Source organism: Aythya marila, assembly GCF_965140915.1.
Source record: "Aythya marila genome assembly, chromosome: W".
Lineage (NCBI taxonomy): Eukaryota > Metazoa > Chordata > Aves > Anseriformes > Anatidae > Aythya > Aythya marila.
Window position 1 is genome coordinate 18,744,432 of NC_139081.1, and position 22,532 is coordinate 18,766,963.

Here is a 22,532-nt window from a genome sequence, read left to right on the forward strand (position 1 = left end):
CTCAGAATGATCACACACACAAAAAAATGGAAAAGTTAGTGCACAAACAAAATTAAGCTAAAAAAAAGTCTGGAGTTCCAATCAAATGGTTAGTATAGCAAACCCACAATTGTGAAGACTAACTATAAGCTTTATAATCGATTAAGTTGCACAGTGCAAAGGAAGGTCCATTGACTCTTTTTGTAAAGGGAATTCTGGAAGCTACGTGGGTAAGTTCAATGGACAGTTCATACATGCACATGACTAGGAACACCCAAAGTAGATTTGTACTCTTAGATTAGTCATTCTGAATCACGATGCACTTCTGAAGCATCAGCTCTACAAATTGGGCAGGTACGATTTGCCTGTAAAACCAGAAATAAAGTTTAATGTACGGACAAATACACTTGTTAAGGTAACTGCGTCTGAAACACAGAAACAAAATGAAATTGCCACTCTCAGTGATCGAGAGTACCCAAAGGGGACAATAAAAAAAATAAACCCTATGTGTGCCCTTTTTGCGTTACTTTAGAATATGTGAAAATGACCTGATAGGTTTATAAACTCAAAGTTATTGAAAAGAAATATACAGTGGGCAGAGAAACCCACCGCCACCAGAGAAACAAGACAAAGGTAGAAAAAGGTGTCCTATATTAGGGTACACTAGTCTTACTAGCTCTATTTGTCATGAATTACAGCTTTTTAGGCTCTCACTACCCCATTATCCAAGTAGAAGAGCAGAAGTCTACCATGCAGGCTTGGCCAAAGCTAGAAAGCTGAGCTGAGGGGAGGGGGAAGAGGAGGGTTTTTATTAACACACACAACATAACACATAGCCTGACTAAACAGCTTCAAAGCTCGCCTTGTGTAAAAGGTTTAAGTTTAGACCTTCCGTGAAAAACTTGTTCATAATGCACCAATTCATGAAATAACTCAGGTTGGAAAGAACCTCCTGCTCAAAGCAAGGTCAGCTGTAAGGTCAGACCAGGTTACTTAGGGCTTTCTCCACTTAGGTCCTGAAAATATCCAGGATGGAGGCTGCACATAATTTCTGAACCCCTGTTCGACTAATTGCTCTTATTTATTTCATGAAATTAATTCCCCTTTGCATCTTAACATAACTGGTGCAAAGATGATTAAGGTACACATAATAATAATGCATCATATGCTGCAATGTGTATGCTCTCTTAACTTCAGGCAAACTAACTTTCTGCAACATAAGAACACAGAGCTGCACAACAAAATGAAATTATCATAAGAAATATTAAAAAGAAATTTTATAGCTGAACTGAAATGCATTTAGAAGAAAAGGATTTACAGTGTCATTAAAATTTTATCAAAACCTTCTTGGCTATAAAGCCAAGCTTCTTGGCTATAAAGCCATCAAAACTAAGATGTGCACCCTAGATTATAGTTAGTATTTACTTTTTTTCTGAAATGCGCATGATATTTCCTACTCTAAGTACTCTCAATCATTCATGATACATATTAAAACAGTTATTTTTTTACTTGCCCCAAGAACTGAAATTCATAGTGATGGGACGGATTCTGATAGGAGTGCTTTCTATCAGTGAAGATCATTCTCAAATTCCTTTAAAAATGACCCTATTCCAAATATTATTAGAAATATATATCTTTGTTAATCACAAAAAATAATATTTCTATAGTGTAGCAAAAAGAAGATAAATCCAACTTCTGCATTTTTTTTGTTACTTTGGAGCCTAAATATTAAAAATGAGAAACAAGAGGTGAAATGCAGCATAAAATTAAAGAAAAACAGAAACTACAAACTAGGACATTATAAATTGCATCCAACACAGATTTTATTTCATTTACCTTAAGCCATTTATCAACACACTTGGCATGAAACTCGTGGTTACAGGGTAAGACTCTAAGTAGCTGCCTCGACTCAAAGTCACACATACACACTACGCACCTAAAAAAAATAAAGCAAATATCTTTAAACTTTCCAATTTCATAACAATAATTTAAATTCTATAGGCAACTTTGCTAAGCCACTATTGATCATATTTGAGAAGTTGTGGTAGTCCGGTGAAGTTTCCACTGACTGGAAGAGGGGAAACAACCCCCATTTTAAAAAGGGAAAAATAGGAAGACCTGGGAAACTACAGGCCAGTCAGTCTCACCTCTGTGCCTGGCAAGATTATGGAGCAGATCTTCCTGGAAACTATGCTAAGGCACATGGAAAGTAAAGAGGTGAATGGTGACAGCCAATATGGCTTCACTAAGGGCAGATCGTGCCTGACAACTCTGATGGCCTTCTATGATGGGGTTACAGCATTGGTGAGTAGGGGAAGAGCAACAGACATCATCTACCTGGATTTGTGCAAAGCATTTGACACTATCCCCCCGATACCCTTGTTTCTAAATTGGAGAGACATGGATTTGATAAATGGGCCACTTGGTGGATAAAGAATTGTCTGGATGGTCGCACTCAAAGAGTTGCGGTCAATTGTTCAAGGTCCGAGTGGATATCAGTAACGAGATGTGTTCCTCAGGGGTCAGAATTGGGACTAGCACTGTTTAACATCCTTGTTGGTGACATGGACAGTGAGTACATGCATGAAGAGTGCACCTGCAGCGAGTTTGCTGATGACACCAAGCTGTGTCATGCAGCTGACACGCTGGAGGGAAGACATGGCATGCAGAGGGACCTTGACAGGATTAAGAGGTGGGCCCATGCAAATTTCATGAACTTCTATAAGGCCAAGTGTGAGATCCTGTATCAGGCCCGGGGAATCCTAAGCACAAATACAGACTGGGCAAAGAATAGGTTGAGAGCAGCCCTGAGGAGGACCTGGGAGTACTGGTGGATGAAAAGCTCAACATGAGCTGGCAATGTGCGCTTGCAGCCCAGAAAGCTAACCATGTCCTGGGCTGCATCAAAAGAAGTGTGGCCAGCAGGTCTAGGGAGGTGATTCTCCCTCTCTAGTCTGCCCTCATGAGACCCCATCTGGAGTACTGTGTTCAGCTCTGGGGCCCCCAGCACAAGAAGGACATAGGTGTATTAGAATGAGTCCAGAGGAGGACCATGAAGATGATCAAGCGGTTGGAGCACCTCTCCTATGAGGAGAGGCTGAGGGAATTGGGGTTGTTCAGCCTGGAGAAGAGAAGGCTCCAGGGAGACCTTATAGCAGCCTTCCAGGGGGCCTACAGGAAAGCTGTGAAGGGACTCTGTCAGGAAGTGTAGTGATAGGACAAGGGGGAATGGCTTTAATTAAAAAAGTGTTGGATTAGACATTAGGAAGAAATTCTTTACTCTGAGGGTGGTGAGGCACTGGAACAGGTTTCCCAGAGAAGCTGTGGATGCCCCCTTCCTGGAAGTGTTCGAGGCCACGTTGGATGGGGCTTTGAGCAACCTGGTCTAGTGGGAGGTGTCCCTGCCAATGGCAGGGGGGTTAGAACTAGATGATCTTTAAGGTCCCTTCTCACCCAAACCATTCTATGACTCTATGATTCTATAACTTATAAGGTGCGTCTGCAAAAGTGTTTTTTCTTTTTTCTTTCTTTAACCACTGGAGTATCTACAGCAATCAAACTTTTGTGGGTATAGCTCTTGTATACCAGTGGAAAATGAGAATTACTTTTTGTTTTGTTCACCATGGGTTCAAATCCCAAAGCAGTCATGGGCTCAAACTCATACCCACAAGAGTTCACTGGCCCTTGTAGTAAATATATTGTATTACCATAATTCAAATATTGGAGTTAATATAATATAATATAATATAATATAATATAATATAATATAATATAATATAATATAAACAGCTGTTTCAGTTTTGAGTTTAATTTTAGCTATATTAAAATAATAAAATTACAAAACAACAGAAAACCAGATCTGAGTATTTTTCAAAGTCATAATTGAATAAATCACAGAATCATGGAATCACAGAATCACAGAATTGTAGGGGTTGGAAGGGACCTCAAGAGATCATTGGGTCCAACCCCCCTGCCAAAGCAGGTTCCCTAGAGCAGTCTGCCCAGGTAGGCGTCCAGACGGGCCTTAAATATCTCCAGAGAAGGAGACTCCACAACCTCCCTGGGCAGCCTGTTCCAGTGCTCCGTCACCCTCACCGTGAAGAAGGTCTTTCACATGTTGGTGCGGAACTTCCTGTGATCCATTTTTTGGCCATTGCCCCTTGTCCTGTCCCCACAAACCACTGAAAAGAGATTGGCCAAATCCCTCTGTCTCCCACACTTAAGGTATTTGTAAACATTGATAAGATCCCCTCTCAGTCTTCTTTTCTCCAGGCTGCACAGACCCAGGTCTCTCAGCCTTTCTTCATAGGGCAGATGCTCCAGGCCCTGTACCATCTTTGTGGCCCTCCGCTGGACACTTTCCAGGAGATCCCTGTCTTTTTTGTACTGGGGAGCCCAGAATTGGACACAATACTCATGGTGAGGCCTGACCAGGTGTAGTGGGGTTTATGTGGCAAGGTTTTGGTAGCAGGGGGCCATAGGGGTGGCTTCTGTGAGAAGAATCTAGAAGCTGCCCCATGTTAGGTAAGGGCCCCACTGCTGACCAGAGCTGAGCCAGTAAGTGGTGTTGTTTGTGCCTCTGTGAGAACATATTTAAGACAGGGAAAAAAACAACACTGTGACACACAGCAGATGGGAGAGTGAGAGGAGTGAGGAACAGCCTTGCAGGCACCAAGGTCAGTGCAGAAGGAGGGGGAGAGGTGCTCCAGGCGCCGGAGCAGAAGTCCCCTGCGGCCTGTGGTGAGGACCATGGTGAAGCAGGATGTCCCCCTGCAGCCCATGGGGTACCACGGTGGAGCAGGGTTCCATACTGCATCCCGTGGAGGAGACCACGGTGGAGCAGGTGGACCTGCACTGACGGAGGCTGAGGCCTGTGGAAGACCCCTGCAGGAGCAGATTCCGATCTGTATCTGTAGCCCGTGAAGAGGAGACCATGCAGGAGCAGGTGACTTGGCAGGAGCTGCTGCCCATGGGGGTTCCAGGCTGGAGCAGTTTGCTCCTGAGGGATGGACTAGTAGACAAGCTAGGTGCGTGTGTCGATTTGCTTGAGGGTAGGAAGGCTCTGCAGGAGGATCTGGATAGGCTGCACCGATGGGCTGAGGTCAACTGCATGAAGTTTAACAAGGCCAGGTGCCGGGTCCTGCACCTGGGGTGCAATAACCCCAAGCAGAGCTACAGGCTGGGAGATGAGTGGTTGGAGAGCTGCCAGGCAGAGAAGGACCTGGGAGTGATGGTGGATAGTCGGCTGAATATGAGCCAGCAGTGTGCTCAGGTGGCCAAGAAGGCCAACGGCATCCTGGCTTGTATCAGGAACAGCGTGACCAGCAGGGCTAGGGAGGTGATCGTCCCCCTGTACTCGGCTCTGGTGAGGCCACACCTCGAGTACTGTGTTCAGTTTTGGGCCCCTCGCTACAAGAAGGACATCGAGGTGCTAGAGCGGGTCCAGAGAAGGGCGACGAAGCTGGTGAGGGGCCTGGAGAACAAGTCCTACGAGGAGTGGCTGAGGGAGCTGGGCTTGTCCAGCCTGGAGAAAAGGAGGCTCAGGGGCGACCTTATCGCTCTCTACAGGTACCTCAAAGGAGGCTGTAGCGAGGTGGGGGTTGGTCTGTTCTCCCACGTGCCTGGTGACAGGACGAGGGGGAATGGGCTTAAGTTGAGCCAGGGGAGTTTTAGGTTGGGATCTTAGGAAGAACTTCTTCACTGAAAGGGTTGTTAGGCATTGGAACAGGCTGCCCAGGGAAGTGGTGGAGTCACCATCCCTGGAGGTCTTTAAAAGACGTTTAGATGTAGAGCTTAGGGATATGGTTTAGTGGGACTGTTAGTGTTAGGTCAGAGGTTGGACTCGATGATCTTGAGGTCTCTTCCAACCTAGAAATTCTGTGATTCTGTGATTCTGTAAAGTCAAGGTAGATGACATCCACTGCTCTCCCCCTGTCTACGCAACTAGTGATGCCATCATAGACTATGATGGCATCATAGGCTATGAGATTGGTCAAATCATAGAATCATAGAAAGGCTTGGGTTAGAAAGGACTTTAAAGATAATCCAGTTCCAACCTCCCCCTGCAATGGGCAGGTATGCCACCCACTACATCAGGTTGGCCCAAGGCCTCATCCAACCTGGTCTTGAACACCTTCAGGGATTGGGCATACACAACTTCTCTGGGCAGTCTGTGCCTCACCACCCTCTGAGTGAAGAATTTATTCCTAAAATCTAATCTGAATCTCCCGTCTTTTAGTTGAAAACCATCCCCCCTTGTCCTTTCATTGTCTGACTGAGCAAAAAGTTGTTCTACATCTTTTTATAAGCCCCTTTAAGTATTGAAAAGATACAATAAGGTCACCCTAGAGCCTTCTCTTCTTCAGGCTGAACATCCCAAAAATCTCCTTCCCATTTTTAGTATGAAAAATATTTCCCTTAAATTGCATCTATATTCAGTTGTACATGTTTTATTAATACATTTCTTCCCCAGGTACATTATCAACATAAGTTATCTGTTAACTTGTTTAACAGATAACTTAACAGATTACTTTACTGTTTTACAGATAACTTAACAGATAACTTTAACAGATCTGTTATCTTGTTTAATTTCAAACATTTGACAGCTCTCTATATCACTTTCAATGCCTCATACCTATAGCTCATTTCTCTTTATGTAGATCTTTTAAACAGAATTAATCCTAAAAATAAAAGAATATAGCTGTTAACCTCAAATACTCTCAAAAGCTCTTCCAGAAGAACTTGAAATGTTAGCACTTGGAAAATATTTCAATATAGGTTGAATTCCAAGTTGATGATGCCCTTTTAATACCTAGTATAGAAAATAAAAATTTGGAAGACTTTTAAAAAATACTGATTAACTAAAAGTGAACATCTAATTTAAGTGAGACGGTACAGAATTTTAAAGCCAAGAAAAACAATATCTGATTTGGAAAATGGTTTAAGATAATTTATCATTTTTATTTGTGTGCTTTTGGAGTGCTTGTGTTACAGTATTTATCCAGTTGATGCTGCAGCCTAAAGGAATGGAAACACAGTCATGTAAAGTATGTAAATTTGAGATAGGTGTACTTACAACGTCTGTTCCGATTGGTGGTTGTTTGGATTGAACCTGTAAGATGGAAGCTGTTCTATGTCTGCCTTTGTCAGTCCTTGAGGTTTGGCTTCTCCTAGACGTTCTGCCAAATTCAGCAGTGCCTAAAACCCAAGGAAATTGGGCTTTTTAACATTCATCGCTCAAACAAGCTCCAGCTCTACCAGGATTGATTTTTTCTGCCTTGTCACTATCCCACCAGGTAGCACAATCCAACTCTCCATCAGGAGATATTTAGTCTTCTCTCTCTGCAACTGCACGCACTATGGAAATATGTCTTTTAAGTTTTGATCATTGATAAATCATTCTGAACTGCATACGATAGTATCTTTGGGATTTTCAAACATCCGTTATACAACAGCATCTGCATTCACAGCTTGATACATGTTTTGCTTTGTAAGGGAACCCCACCACCACCCCAACTCCAGTAGTGTGAGTAACCAGAAAAAAATGTCACCAAACTTGCTTTCTAGGAATACGAAATGAGCCTAGATCTATGTGTGAAGCCAAGAGTTAAAAGGGACAACTTTTGACTCCCATTACACTTCTTGGGCTAGTTGAATTGAGACATGAAGAATTTATGTTGAACCTTTGGAAACAAGGGCATGACATCAAATGGAAAAGGAGACACTTCCTGATTAAATGTTGTACTAATTTGTACAGGTAGAAAACTGTACCTAAGTGCTCCTCATGTAAATAATTTCTGCTCCCTCATGAGGGGCTCCAGAAAAGCATCACTATCAATTTGATAGAGAACTGAAACACATAAGTTAAGATATTTGATGAAAGATGCAAAGAGTACAGATCACAGACAGAACTCAAATAGCCCAAAACCTGGAACCCAACATCTCAGCTACCAGATAATGCTTCTTTTTACTAGCACAAGAATCATTATAGGAGAGCTTGTCATTATATTGTAAATGCTATGCAACTGCATAAATACACAACTTTGAGAAGAAGCAAGGCAAAAGAGATATATGAGGAGGGGTAGGTGGCAGCTGAGGCCTTCTGAACAGAATATGTTGGCAGCCTGAGAAGCAGCAAGAAAAAGAGTTGGGAACAGCCCTCAATTTTCTGACACCACTGATATTTTATTTCAAAATATGTCACTTGCTGTACTCTCCTTATTGTCAAAAGAAAATGTGTATTAAGAGATTCTTGTCAACATCACATTTAGCTGAATTCATCCTATAATGTTAACACTAATCTGTAAAGTTAGCAAGGCACATAAAAAGCACTGTTATAATATATTCAAAAGAATAGGATATTTATGCTCGATATTTAAAAATCAAGTAAAATGCAAAAAGAAGAGTTGCATCTAGAATGGAAAATTGAGGAGTTCTACCTTTGCTAATCTGAAATAATAGATTCTGTGAAAAGTCAATAGATACAAAGTCACAGTATTTCTAACATCTAGTGTTAGAAACTAGTATGAAAAGAATGTTTTGGGCACTGGAACAGGCTCCCCAGGGAAGTTGTCACAGCAGCAAGACTGATGGAGTACAAGAAGTGTTTGGATTATGCTCTCAGACATACAGTTTAATTTTTAGGTAGTCCTGTGTGGAGCCAGGAGTTGGATTCAATGATTCTTGTGGGTCCCTTCCAACTCAGGATATGCTACATGTATGATTCTATGTTTCTAGATTCTGTCTCCATAAATATTACATTTATTTAATCCTGGGTTAGTCTTTGAAAAGCAAAAGGCCACTTAACTTCATGTACTGAGTTAATCTCTGTTTCTCGTGAATTTTTACTTCACACACCAACCTCATAGTTTTCCACTTCTCCATCTTCCACATCCAACTCAAAACTGAAAGCTGGTCCAACTGCAGGTGGCACTGGAAGCACTGATCTGCCAGAAGAACAAACAGTAAGACTCAACTTGCTGAATGAAAGCATGCACACATATGGCAGAAGTAGAATTATGTTACTGAACCTTCTTAAATCAACAAATTCTAAGGATCAGTAACAATGTTAAACTTGTGATTAAGAATTAAAATTCAAAGTAAAGGAGTAAAAAGAAAGCTAATTATTCCACTTTTTGATACTTGTATTATATTTTAAATTGCATGTTTATTGCAATGACAACTCATACTTCCAATAAGGCTCAGTGTTATTACAGAAACTATTCTCTTGATAGCCTGCATCACAGAGTTAATATTAATACTGAACAGAGTTTCTTGTTTTATATTTTACTCATTTAAATAGATAGAATATAAGAAAGATAACCCAATTTCACCTAGCTCCCTGATACAAAAGAATTCAAGCACTCTAATACACATAATGAAGATAATTACATTATACTGCTGGGCCTTCTTCCACATTGACAACTTTCCAACTTCCACATTGACAGTAGAACCAAGTATACAATTCCCAAATAACATGGATTTGGTCAGAGAATAACCTCTTCAGATATAAAGGCAAAAGAGAGCATTTTTTCTGTTTGTTTGTTTGTTTGTTTTGTTTTGTTTTGTTAAAAAAAGCATCTTCATCCCAATACAGTAATATGGGTCAAAGTTTAATGAGCATCCATAGAAATAAAATATCCACAGCACTATAAATGTCATCTAATTAATCATGAATGATTGTGATGCACTGTGCTTGAATAGACAGGCAGGTATCTATAACATCAGAGCAGGCTTTGTCAGAATGCACAATGCAAAGTTTAACAACTTCACTGAATCATAAATCCTGGTGCTATTTTGATGCAAGTCAAACTGTGGATTCAGACACTATAGATGTTGTTGCAAAACAACAAATGACAAAGTTGGATTATCTCCCTGTCAATGCCACCTTTAGAATAAATCCTCATTTTCCAAGCATGTTGTATTCATTTCAAAAACCAAACCTACAAAGAACAATAAATCCTATGTCACACATCTAAACTATAGGAGATAGGATCTACTTTAAAAGGTTACTGACAATCCCTTAATGTTACTTCTCCCACCCCTTCTTTTCCAGAAATCATTAATCAGGTGCAGAAGTTCAAAAGCTGTAACAGATTAGTCACTCAGAAGAAAAAAACAAAACAAAACAAAGCACCCGCACCCAGAAGGTTCCCCTCATTAAGTTTTAGCAATTATTTAAGAGTAAATTTATTTGCTTGGTGTTTTTTATTTGTTTGTTTATTTGTTTTTATTTTGTTTTTCTTTGTAAGCACTGTTAGATCTTTATCCTACATAAGTAGGCTTTAGTATGTAACTATGGGTATAACCCATAGCGATCAGCCAAGAATCAAGTGTAACCATTCTACATTGAACATCTTTAAGGAGATTTCAACAGAAAGAAGAAACATATTAGAACCCAAGACTATACTGTCTTTAAACTCTTCACTTGTACTTGTTTTTAACTTGTTCAGGTGTGTATGCTGTTCAAATAGACTGAAAAATTCAAATATAACTACAGGTTTTCTTCCTCCTTGGGTTTGGCTAAACAGTCTCTACTCTGTGAAAGAGCCCAAATATTAAAAAAAAAAAAAAAAAAAAGAAAAAGAAAAGAAACACATTGAGGGGATCAGCTAGCTTACGGAGTTATTTAGTAGTCTACAAGTATAATGTACTTTGGACTTACAGCACATATGGTAATAGGCTGGAATGGTATGGATGTGGTGGTATTGTTTGCTGTGATTGGTATCTACTGCGTCCTGTGAGTCTTCGAGGCATAAAAGGTGTGTAAGGCTGTAAAAAGGGAGAAAAACTTCAATATTTTATTGTCTTATTTAATAATTAAATTAAATTAAATGTGAATGTTGAAATACTTTTTTAAATAAGGCATAATCAAAAAAAAAATCTAGACAAATCCAAGCCAAAACACATCAGCCTCTCTGAAAAATTGTTTTGACCAGAAAATCTCATCAGTAATATACAATTATGCTATCCTGCATGAAAAAAAAAAAACAAACAACATAACAATGCTCATCAGAAAATCTTGCAAGCTAACTAATAAGCATTTTATAAGGCTTAGCTTATATGTAGCCTGGTTTGGACAGACAGGACTTGAATTGGTGACCATGTTGCAAATCAGGAGCCCAAGACTTTCGACCTGATGCTATGTACAGACTTGTGTAGAAATGAGTTTTTTTAAACAACATACATGTATATACAGATTGTTGTTTTTTTTTGGTATAAGCCAAATATCCATTGGGGGCGGTATTGAGTTTACCTAGCAACGACTGGGTTTATCTAGCAAGGTCTTAGTAGCTGTAGGGGTGGCCTCTGTGAGAACAGTCCAGAAGAGCCAGTTCCAGACAGATCCAAAAGGGCCCCACCACTGGCCAATGCTGTTTTCGCCTCCATGATAGCATATTTAAGAAAGGGAAAAAAACTGCTGCACAGCAGCAGCTGGGAGAGAAGAGTGAGAAAATGTTGAGAGAAATAATTCTGCAGACACCAAGATCACTGAAGAAGAAGGGGGAGGAAGCAGAAGTTCCCATGCAGCCTGTGGAGAAGACCATGATGGAGCAGGCTGTCTCCCTGCAGTCCATGGTGCCCCACTCTGGAGCTGGGGAAGAGAGTGAGGATGAAGGTGTGGCAGAAACAAAGTGTTATGGAATAACCATAACCCCCATTTCCCTGTATTGCTCAGGGGGAGGAGGTAGAAGAGGGTGGATGGTGGGGAAAGTATTTTTAGTTTGCTTTTAATTCTCACTGCTCCAGTTTCTTGTTAATTGGCAATAAATTACATTAATCTCCCCTATGTTGAGTCTGTTTTCCCTGTGATGATAATTGGTGAGTGATCTCCCTGTCCTTATCTCAACTCCTGAGAACTTTTTATCATATTTTTTCCCCCTATCTTTCTGAGGAGGGGGAGTAAGAGAGCAGCAAGGTGTTTCTCAGCTACCCATCATTGTTAAACCACAACGGGGGTGCTGCCGGAATGCTCCACAGTAAAACCTTCATGTTAAGTAAAGAGAAAGGTATGAAATGAATAAATAAATAAATCATATTCAGAGCTGTGCTCAGTTACTCTCAGGAGAAGGGGTTGTAGCCTTTCAGTATTTTAAAGAATACAAGTTGTGTATCTAAATAGCGTCTAAATAGACATTCAAGTTTCAACACATTCTTTCCATAAGAGAAAAAGACACCACTTTCCTATGTTTTGATTTTCATGCAAAGCTCTTCAATTTACTTACATAAGATCTCAGCCTGCTAAAATGGAGGCATGTGAAGAATTGTAACACAGATATAAATTGTATTTTTAATACATATTTAATAGTGAAAAAAAAAAAAAAGCTTAATTTTAGAACCAAAATTCATGCACTACTACAATGATATTCAGAGGCCTTGATGCATTTACTTTTACGAAAAAGGATTGATCAAAGATTCATAGAGTCATAGAATGGTTTGGGTTGAAGGGACCTTAAAGATCATCTAGTTCTAACCCCCCTGCCATTGGCAGGGACACCTCCCACTAGACCAGGTTGCTCAAAGCCCCATCCAATGTGGCCTCGAACACTTCCAGGAAGGGGGCATCCACAGCTTCTCTGGGAAACCTGTTCCAGTGCCTCACCACCCTCAGAGTAAAGAATTTCTTCCTAATGTCTAATCCAACACTTTTTTAATTAAAGCCATTCCCCCTTGTCCTATCACACTTCCTGACAGAGTCCCTTCACAGCTTTCCTGTAGGCCCCCTGGAAGGCTGCTATAAGGTCTCCCTGGAGCCTTCTCTTCTCCAGGCTGAACAATCCCAATTCCCTCAGCCTCTCCTCATAGGAGAGGTGCTCCAACCGCTTGATCATCTTCATGGTCCTCCTCTGGACTCATTCTAATACACCTATGTCCTTCTTGTGCTGGGGGCCCCAGAGCTGAACACAGTACTCCAGATGGGGTCTCATGAGGGCAGACTAGAGAGGGAGAATCACCTCCCTAGACCTGCTGGCCACACTTCTTTTGATGCAGCCCAGGACATGGTTAGCTTTCTGGGCTGCAAGCGCACATTGCCAGCTCATGTTGAGCTTTTCATCCACCAGTACTCCCAGGTCCTCCTCAGGGCTGCTCTCAACCTATTCTTTGCCCAGTCTGTATTTGTGCTTGAGATTGCTCTATTGTGTTTATGTAGCAAGGTAGCAGGAGGGCTGCAGGGGTGGCCTCTGTGAGAAAAATCTTGCAGCTGTCCCATGTTAGAGAAGAGACACTTCCAGCCAGATCTAAAAGGGACACATCGCTGGATAGAGCCGAGCCAATAAATGTTGTTTGCACCTCTGTGAGAGCATCCTTAAGAAAGGGGAAAAAACTGCTGCTCCACAACAGCTGGGAGAGAGAGAGGAGTAAGAAACAGCCCAGCAGACACCAAGGTCAGTGAAGAAGGAGGGGGAGGAGGTGCTCCAGGTGCCGAAGCAGAAGTTCTCTTGTGGCCTTTAGAGAGGACTATGGTGGAGTAGGTTGTCCCCCTGCAGCCCATGGTGTACCACAGTGGAGCAGATTTCCACACTGCAGCCTGTGGAGGAGCCCACAGTGGAGTAAGTGGATCTACCCTGAAGGAGACTCCAGCCTATAGATAACCCCTGCTGGATCAGACTCCAGGCTGGACCTGTAGCCTGTGGAAAGGAGACCACGCAGGAGCAGGTGTCCTGGAAGGAGCTGCTGCCCGCAGGGGACCCATGTTGGAGCAGTGTGCTTCTGACAGATGGACCCCGTGGTATGGACCCATATTTGAAACAGTCTTGAAAAGCTGCTGCCTGTGGGCAGCCCACTCAGGATCAGTTTGGGAAGGACTGCATCCCATGGGAGGGATCCCACATGGGAGCAGGGGAAGAGAGTGACCATGAAGGAGCCGTGGAGACGAAGTGTTACGGACTGAACACAACCCTCATTTCCCGTTCCCTTGTGCCACTCGGGGGGAGGAGGCGGAAGAGGGTGGATGGGGGGAGGTGATTTTAGTTTCTTTCCTTTGTTTCTCACTTCTCTAGCTTGTTAGTAATAGGTAATAAATTTCTTTAATCTCCCTATGCTGAGTTTGTTTAGCCTGTGAAGATAATTTTTAAGTGATCTCCCTGTCTTTATCTCAACCCTTGAGCTCTTCTCATTATATTTTCTCTCCCTTTCCCTTTGAGGAAGGGGAGTGAGAAAGAGGTTCTGGTGGAGCTCAGCTGCCCAGCTGGGTAAAACCACCACAACATCACATCAGGTCCCATGTAGTTATGCACCTTCACATTCCTTAGATGGTCTTGAACCTGATCTTCTCCTTCAGTGGACAGTTCATCATTGTAGTACTCCAGTACTACATTTTGTTTTCTTTTAGATTTTGTTAGCATGTTTTCATTCTTCCAAGTTTGATGCTTCAGGATATGTAAAGTAAGTCTAACTTAAAAATCGACCACCCTGACTTTCCACAGCTGCAGCCAGTACTTAATTACAAAAATACCATTTCTTAATAAAATGGCTATAGCTTAGAGCAAAGATCAGTAACCTGAAATCAGCATGCCTGAAAATGTAGTACAAAAAAGCAATACTTACAACTCCAAATGAAACTTCTTGGTGTAAAGGATCATGGGATAAGAATTGGAAAGGAGCTGAGGAAGTCAGTGTTGGTGGATGAGTTGATGGAGGGTAGGGAAAGCTTCCTATAGGAAGATGGTCTCCAAACAGTTCTACTTCATTGTCTATCCTTTGAAGTGGCTAAAAGAAACACAAGGTTTGTTCTATTGATTTTTTTTTAATACCAAAAAAACCACAATCTAATTATATGTTATGAGGAGTTGTGGAAATTTTAGTGGAGTTTTATTGGATATATGTGGCAAGATTTTGCTAGTGGTGGTAGTGGCTGCAGGGATAGTCTCTGTGGGAAGAGGTCAGGAGCTGCCCTGTGCCAGACATAGCCAGTTCTATCTGGCTTGTCAGTTCACCAAAACTGAGCCAATCAGTGAAGCTTCTGTGAAAACCAATTTAAGAAAAGGGAAACAAAATCTGGATGGAGAGTAGGAGGGAACAAAAAAGAGTGAAAATCAGCAGAGGTAACACCGAGGTTAGACAAGGAGGGGGAGGAGGTGCTCCATGAAACCAGGGCAAATATTCCCTACAGCCCATGGAGGACCCATATTGGAACAGATCGATATTTCCTGAAGGAACTGCTGCCTGTGGAGAATCCATGCCAGGGCAGATTTTCCTGGTAGGACTGCAGCCCATGGAAAAACCCACACTGGAGCAGAGGAAAGATGTGAAAAAGGTGCATCAGAAAGTGACTGTTGTGTGCTGACACATACACACACCAAACCCCTTTGTGCTGTTCCTCCCTTGTTGCTAGTGTCAGAGATTCCTGAGGGCTGGTCTAAGCACTGAAGACTGAGGCAAAGAAGGCATTCAGTAATTCTGCCTTCTCTGTATCCTTTGTCAACAGGGCACCCACCTCATTAAGCAGTGGGCTCACATTCCTTAGTCTTCCTTCTGCTATTGCTATATTTGAAAAAACCCTTCTTGTCCTTTACATTCCTTGCCAGATTTAATTCCAGATGGGCCTTGGCCTTCCTTATCACATCCCTACATCCTTTGACAACGTCCCTATATTCTTTCCAAGTAGCCTGTCCCCTTTTCCACATTCCATATACTTCCTTCTTCCATTTGAGTCCTTCCAGGAGCTCCTTGCTCATCCAAGCAGGTCTCCTGCCCCCTTTGCTTGCCTTCTTACTCATAGGAATACATAGATCTTGAGCTTGGAGAAAGTGATGCTTGAATACTGAGCAGCTCTCTTGGACCTCCTTTCCTTCTAGGGCCGTGACCCATGGGATTCCTCCAAGTAGGTCCCTGAAGAGGCCAAAGTTTGCTTTCCTGAAGTCCAGGGCTGCAATCCTACTTCTGAAGTCCAGGGCTGCAATCCTACTTCTTGCCCTGCTTCCTCCTTGCAAGATCCTGAACTCCACCATCTCACGGTCACTGCAGCCAACTGGCTGCTCCCAACCTTCAAATCTCCAACCAGCCCTTCTCTGTTTGTAAGTACAAGGTCCAGCAGCAGCACACCTCTCCTCGTTGTCTCCTTGACTACCTGCATCAAAAAGTTATCATCAGTGCTCTGCAGGAACCCCCTGGACTGTTTGTGCCTAGCTGTATGGTCTTTCCAGCAGATATCAGGGTGGTTGAAATCCCCCATGAGAACCAAGGCCTGTGATTGTGAGGCTATTTCCAACTGTTTGTAGAACATCATCTACCTCCTCTTCCTGATCAGGCAGCCTGTAGCAAGCTCCCACAACAGTATCAGCCATGATAGCCTGCCCTTTAATCCTTACCCATAAGCTCTCAACTTGCTCTTCATCCATCCCTAGGCAGAGCTCAATGCATTCCAGTTGCTTTCTCACATAAAGTACAACTCCACCACCTCACCTTCCTGTCCTGTATTTCCAAAAAAGCACAGAGCCCTCCATGACAGCATTCCAATCATGTGAGTTATCCCACCATGTTTCTGTAATTGCGATGAGATCATAGCCTTGCAACCTCACACAGATCTCCAGTTCATCCTGTTTATTTCCCATGCTACGTACACTGCTATACAAGCATTTCAGGGAGGTGATCGAGCCTATAGGTTTCCCAGGAGGGGTATGCGAGGATCCTTCATAGGCATGTCCTGCACTCACTTCCCCAGCTGCATGCACCCACTGGAGGCATCCTGACTTCAGCCACTTATTGCTACCTACCCTATATCTGTAATTCTCCCCTTCCCCCATCTGTCCTAGTTTAAAGCCCTCCTTACCAGGTTGCCCAACCTGTTTGCAAAGACACATGTGCCCCTCCTAGTGAGGTGGATCCCTTCTCTCCCCATCAGTTCTTGATCTTCAGCAGGGTTCTATGGTCGTAGAAGCCAAATCCTTGTTCCCAACACTAGTGGTGCAGCCAGTCGTTAACTTGGAATATCCGTCTCCTCCTCCCATCCTTCCCCCTCGTTGGAAGTATTGAAGAAAAAAATGACCTGGGCTCCCAGGCCCTTGACCACCATGCCCAGAGCTCTAAAGTACTTCTTGACGGTTTCTAATGTACCCTTGGTGCTGTTAGCACCCACACAGAAAAGCAGCAGAGGATAATAGTTTGACTCATGGACAAGCTTTGGTAGCCTTTCCATGACGTCTCTTATCCGAGCCCCTGGCAGGCAACAAACCTCTCTAGACACGAGGTCAGGGCAGCAGATGGGTGCCTCCGTACCTTTCAGCAGAGAGTCACCCACAACAATCATCTGCTGCTTCTTCCAGGTGTTCCTGCTAGGCCCAGTTGCCTCCCCTGAAGTCTTGTCCAGCTCATCCTCAGCCTAGAAGGCACTGAACCTGTTCCTTAGTGGCAAGGCTTCAGAAGGAGTAACGACCTTTCTCCTCCTATGAAAAGTGATCAGCTTCCAGCCCTCTTCTATAGTATTATGATGTACTACTTCATGTGGAACGGAGTCCTCTGACAACTCCCCTGCTGTATGGTCTCCATGAACACTCTGCCTATCTCCTGCTCATCTTCTTAGACACTTCGCAACCTGCTGACTTCCTCTTGTAACTCCCTTACCTGATGACACAGCTTGTGGACAACAGCATACCTTCTACAGGAGAGCTGACTGTCAGTCCAGGCCTCCCGGGGGGGGCACTCCCTGCAGCCTGAGACCTGAAGAGATGCATCTGCCATCAGAGGGTCTGTCTGGGTCAACACTTCTGCCACAGCTGATGCAGTGACTCCGGCAAGTACCAGGGAATATGCTCTGCAGTGTCATGACCATCTCTGAAGTTGCAGATGCTACTAGGATTGGAAACAAAGGTGCCCTCTTGCACCCTTCTGTGCAGATTGCTGCATCTGTTTGCTGCCTTTCTTAGCTGTGCCCTTGGCCTGAAAAGATCCGGATACGGGGGTCAAGGTGTACTGACACCTCGAAGGGGAGCCCCCCTGTACGCCCTCCCGTACTATTTGCTGTGCTAACTGCTGTGCCATGCCCTGTTTGCCACGCTCCCTAGAGGCTGCTTATACAGGAGTGCGGGGGGGGGGGGGGGGGGGGGCGTCGTTACTGCTGCCTGCCCATGCCTCGTCAGACGTTCTCGCATGAGCTGCTGGCCCCTGTTGGGTCTCTCTGCTCCTTTGGGGCTTCCTCGGTTCAGGAAAGGCCCCTGTACATCGTGATTCCCCGCTTTGCTGCAGAATGTACCCACCCGGAACTGATCGCTTCGGTGAGAGGCGATCATTTTTCACAGAAAACTAAACTCTGCTATTTCACTTATTTACCTTTTCCTGGTACTGAATTCCACATGCTTTAAAACATTCAGATATAAAAGTAATCTGTGGAAGCAAAGGAAAAGGAAAATTGTTTCCCCATTCTGCTGAACAAACTACATAGTCAGCATTTTTAAGGGAATAATTCTTCTAGTAAGATTTGACAGCAAAAAATCAAGCTAAAAGTTAAAAAAGGAAGTCTGCTTCTTAAGTTAAATTAGCAATATAAGTTAAGAAAGAAGCTCTGACATTTTCTGGGGAAAGACTTATCCTGATTGCCAGAGACTATGCAGAACCGTTCCCCCAATGACTATAATGAAATTATTACAATAGTGCCAGTACATGAAATTTGACATACAGCATTTGTTACTGATCAGTCTGAGGAGTATTTGTTAATACTGAAGTTATTTTGTAATTATATATGAATGAAATATTGCTAGAGCTCCGAAGAAACAGGCAGAAGGGTGTAGGTAACCTCTGGCAGAAGATCAGTAAGCAGAAATTACAAAATGTAATTTTTTCCCTCATGTCCAAAATAGCATCTACTCGTATGTTTGCATATGCTCTATTATGGAGACTTTAGCTGTTCAGCCAAGTTTCGTTAAGTGAAAAGAGTCAATAACTTCCATAAGTAGCGGAGAAAAAAAGAGGTTCCAGATAGACCATAGAAGGTTTAAGTAATACTTTTCTCACTGGTGTTCAGGGCGGGGGTGGTGGTGGTGGCGGTGGCTTGGGTTGGGTTGGTTGGTGTTATAGTGGTCACTTTAGATCAACTGTGAATAACGTGATAAAAGCATGCAATAGGAATAGTGCCTTGTGTTTCTGGGCTCCCTACAAAGTTTTTTCTCTGACACTACTGCTGTACTACATTTCAGTGTTCTCTATATTTTTCTTTAACTTCCTGGAAGAACACCACTTTCAGGAGCAGTACATGAAGCAAACTTACGTCAGACAGGAGTACAGGCCTCCGGGGAAACTGAGTGGACAACAGCTGAGGAAATCTTAAGAGAATCAAAATGAATTTCAAAACAAGTCTTGCTGTCCTGGTTTCAGTTAGGATAGAGTTAATTTTCCTCCTAGTAGCTGGTAGGGTGCTATGTTTTGGATTAGGATGAGAAGACTGCTGATAACATGCTGATGTTTTAATTGTTGAAGAGCAGTGCTTACACTAAGCCAAGGACTTCTCAGCTCCTCACTCTGTCCTGCCAGTGGGCAGACCAGGGGTGCAGCAGGAGCTGGGAGGGGACAGACCTAGGACAGCTGACCCAAAGAGGCCAAAGGGGTATTCCATTCCATCTGATGTCATGCTAAACAATATATAGGGGTGGCTAGCCAGGATGGGGGGATCGGCTGCTCGGGGATCGGCTGGGCATCAGTCAGTAGGTGGTTAGCAATTGCATTGTGCATCCCTTGTTTCATACACATTAGTAGTAGAAGTACTATTATTATTATTATTATTATTATTATTATTATTATTATTATTATTATTATTATTATTATTATTATTATTATCCTGTCTGAATAAACTGTCTTTATCTCAACTCACAGGCTTCACTTTCCCGTTTCTCTCCCCCATCCCAGAGAGGGAGGGGGGAGGGTGAGCGAATGGCTGTGTGGTGTTTAGCTGCCGGCCAGGTTAAACCACAACACTTGCTCAAGTAGCACTACTACAAAACCCTATTATTTTAAGTCAGATCCATTTGCTCTCTCAACCAGAATGCTATTGATTAGAAGGAAAAGAGCATCATTTGCTGATCAAGACCTAATTCTTTTAGGAGAGGATATAAGAAGCATTACTTACCAAAAGTGGCTGCTGTGCTTGGAAGGGAACAAATTGCCCTGGAGGTGTCAGATGAGATGGGTGATGCGGAGAGAGGTGAGAAGGATGCAAAAGGAATGGATCATTAGAAATCAGAGGTGGGAATGCTGCATACGGTACTGGTAGATGTTGGACTGAGCATGCCTGAAGCATCTGAAAGAAAATTAATGTTTTTACATCTACTGTGAAAATTCCTATAGAACATTCTTTGTTTATTAAGGAGATTATTAAAAGAAAACAGAGCACTTACCCCTGGCTTTCAAACACAACCCAAACAATAATTCATTCAAAAACTCAATGAACAGTGACTCTAGTAGAGGACAGGGTCTAAAAGTGTGTTGCTACCAGCTACGCTTTTAAGATACAAAAAGCCTTTTACTTCAGATGAAGTCAATAGGAGTTGGGGGTGTTCACTCTGCATTATCAGGTGTAGACTCCCAAGGGGGAAGTAGGTTTACTTACTATAGTAGCTTCTATTCTTTCCATATATTACTTTTATAGACACATACCAAGAAAACAAGCATGAACTATTTTAAGCACTAGTTGGAACTGAAGGACACTTAGATGTCAGATTGTGCCCTAAAACATCTCTATTGCCTGAAATTATAACTAGCCTTAAAAATTCTGTTCGATTCCGTGCTTTGAGAGGACTATTCTTTCCTCCTACTCATGAAGGCACCACCCAGAGCTGGAGTTTCCAATAAAAGCAGACCCTCTCTCCTTTCTGAAGTTACATATCCAAAAGATATTGTGGATCACTCAAGTTTTAACTCAGGAGTTGAGAGAGGGAGTTCGGAGAATCATCAAGTAGCGATAGAGCGCTGACAGCAGGATGCTACTTAGTGTCTTTGCTAACTATGGTGCATTGTGCAAATTAACTAAAGCAAGAAGCCTTGGGCCCCTTACCAAGGTCAGTCTCCTAATAAGAGTGTGAGCCTATCTTAAGAAGCTGGCAGAAACTGGTCCTGCAGATGGACAAGAGCCAAGGAGCAACTGAGTCTGCGCAAAGACAAGAGGTCAACTAGCAGTGACGAGGAAGAGTCATCAACCTTTATCCCTACGACCCCCGATGACCACCACCAGAATACACTGTGCAAGCACAGATGAGAGGAGTTTATGGAAATGACTCCTTGGAACTAATTTTAATATGAAGCGGGGACAGGTTATGAATATGTATAAGCATATTGTGAAACTTCATGCATATGTAACTCCTTACTGCATAGAACCAAGGCAAGTTGCACGACTTTGGCGGGACTACCCCCCGTGCTGCCCAGTGCTGAATAAGTATACCTACTTTACAGTCTTACTGATTGTGGAGTCCGTTTTCCGCAAGTCAGAGTCAAGGTGGTGGTAGGGGCTTCATGGAAGTACTCAGTTTCACTTCCAGGTCTACACATACAGAAATGAGACCCCAAATTTGCATTCTTTCAACTGCTTTTTAATCAGGCATTCCTTTTATGTTTCTGACCATTAAAAGTACAACTCAAAATGGGCTTTTAAAAAATAAGCATCAGTTCTCTTATGTAAACAAAGATGTTTATTAGATACAGTTTTCAAACATTAAACTTCACTGCCCCACTTCCAACCTCATTTACTGTGGTGATGACCCCAAATTGATATTTACACCCAGATGATATAAATACTAATTTACCTCAAATGATCCTCTGAAATAAATAATAAATATGCAGGTACAATGGAACATAGCATTCTATAAAACACATAGGAGGTACTTTTGGAAATATTAAAAGACAGTTCATCAGTTTATATAAAAACCAAGACTAAATAAAAATCATTATAGCTTCAACTATAAGCTAAGGGTATTGCATAAAGATTATCGAGTGACATTCTATAATGCATGTTATACATGAAGTTAGAGTATATGTTAAAGGTCCTTCAGGCTTTCAAATCTATTGCCTTAATCCATGGTTATTCAATACCAAAGAAACAGAATCTATTCCCCAACCAATATTACAATGAGAGGACCTGTCAAACAAGTTTCCATTTTATGTTATATTCTGAAAAAAAAAAAAATCATTATTTTTATGTAAAACTAGAATGTACATTGATATCTAGTACAAAAAATAAGCAACCATTATAATTATAGAAAATCTTTTCAGAAGTTTATTGAAAAGTTTTCATTTTACAGGCTGATTTTTCCAGTCCATGTCACAAAGGGAGACAGAGGGAGCAATAGAAAACATGAGAAAAAGAGAATGAGAGGAAGAAAACATGAAAAAGAAAAACCAAGATCACTAGGAGGGAGAGGGAGAGGGAGAGGGAGAGGGAGAGGGAGAGGGAGAGGGAGGAGCAAAGAAAGGGGGAAAGCAAGAGGGAGATAAGTAAGGGGTGAGGGGGGGAGAGCAGGAGTGGAGGAGGGAGAGCAAGAGACAAAGAGAGAGAGGGCAAGTATGGATGAGAAAGGGAGAAGGGGGGTGAGCTCTTGCGAGGAAAAGACAGAGAGGGTTGAGGAAAGGGTGTG

At 42.5% G+C, this 22,532-nt stretch overlaps 1 protein-coding gene across 1 annotated transcript in view; it reads right to left on the reverse strand.

Annotated features, from left to right (window-relative positions):
- Positions 1 to 281: 281 nt before the first annotated feature.
- The window catches only part of LOC309889527 (E3 ubiquitin-protein ligase RNF38-like), a gene marked incomplete at both ends in the record, with an annotated part of 174,573 nt that continues 152,322 nt past the window's right edge, over positions 282 to 22,532 (reverse strand). The window contains 7 exons of the mRNA XM_082782374.1: positions 282 to 344; positions 1,816 to 1,915; positions 7,055 to 7,176; positions 8,840 to 8,924; positions 10,643 to 10,749; positions 14,527 to 14,688; positions 20,036 to 20,206. Of these exons, the coding sequence (XP_082638500.1) occupies positions 282 to 344; positions 1,816 to 1,915; positions 7,055 to 7,176; positions 8,840 to 8,924; positions 10,643 to 10,749; positions 14,527 to 14,688; positions 20,036 to 20,206 (810 nt within the window). The remainder of the gene's footprint in view (positions 345 to 1,815; positions 1,916 to 7,054; positions 7,177 to 8,839; positions 8,925 to 10,642; positions 10,750 to 14,526; positions 14,689 to 20,035; positions 20,207 to 22,532) is intronic.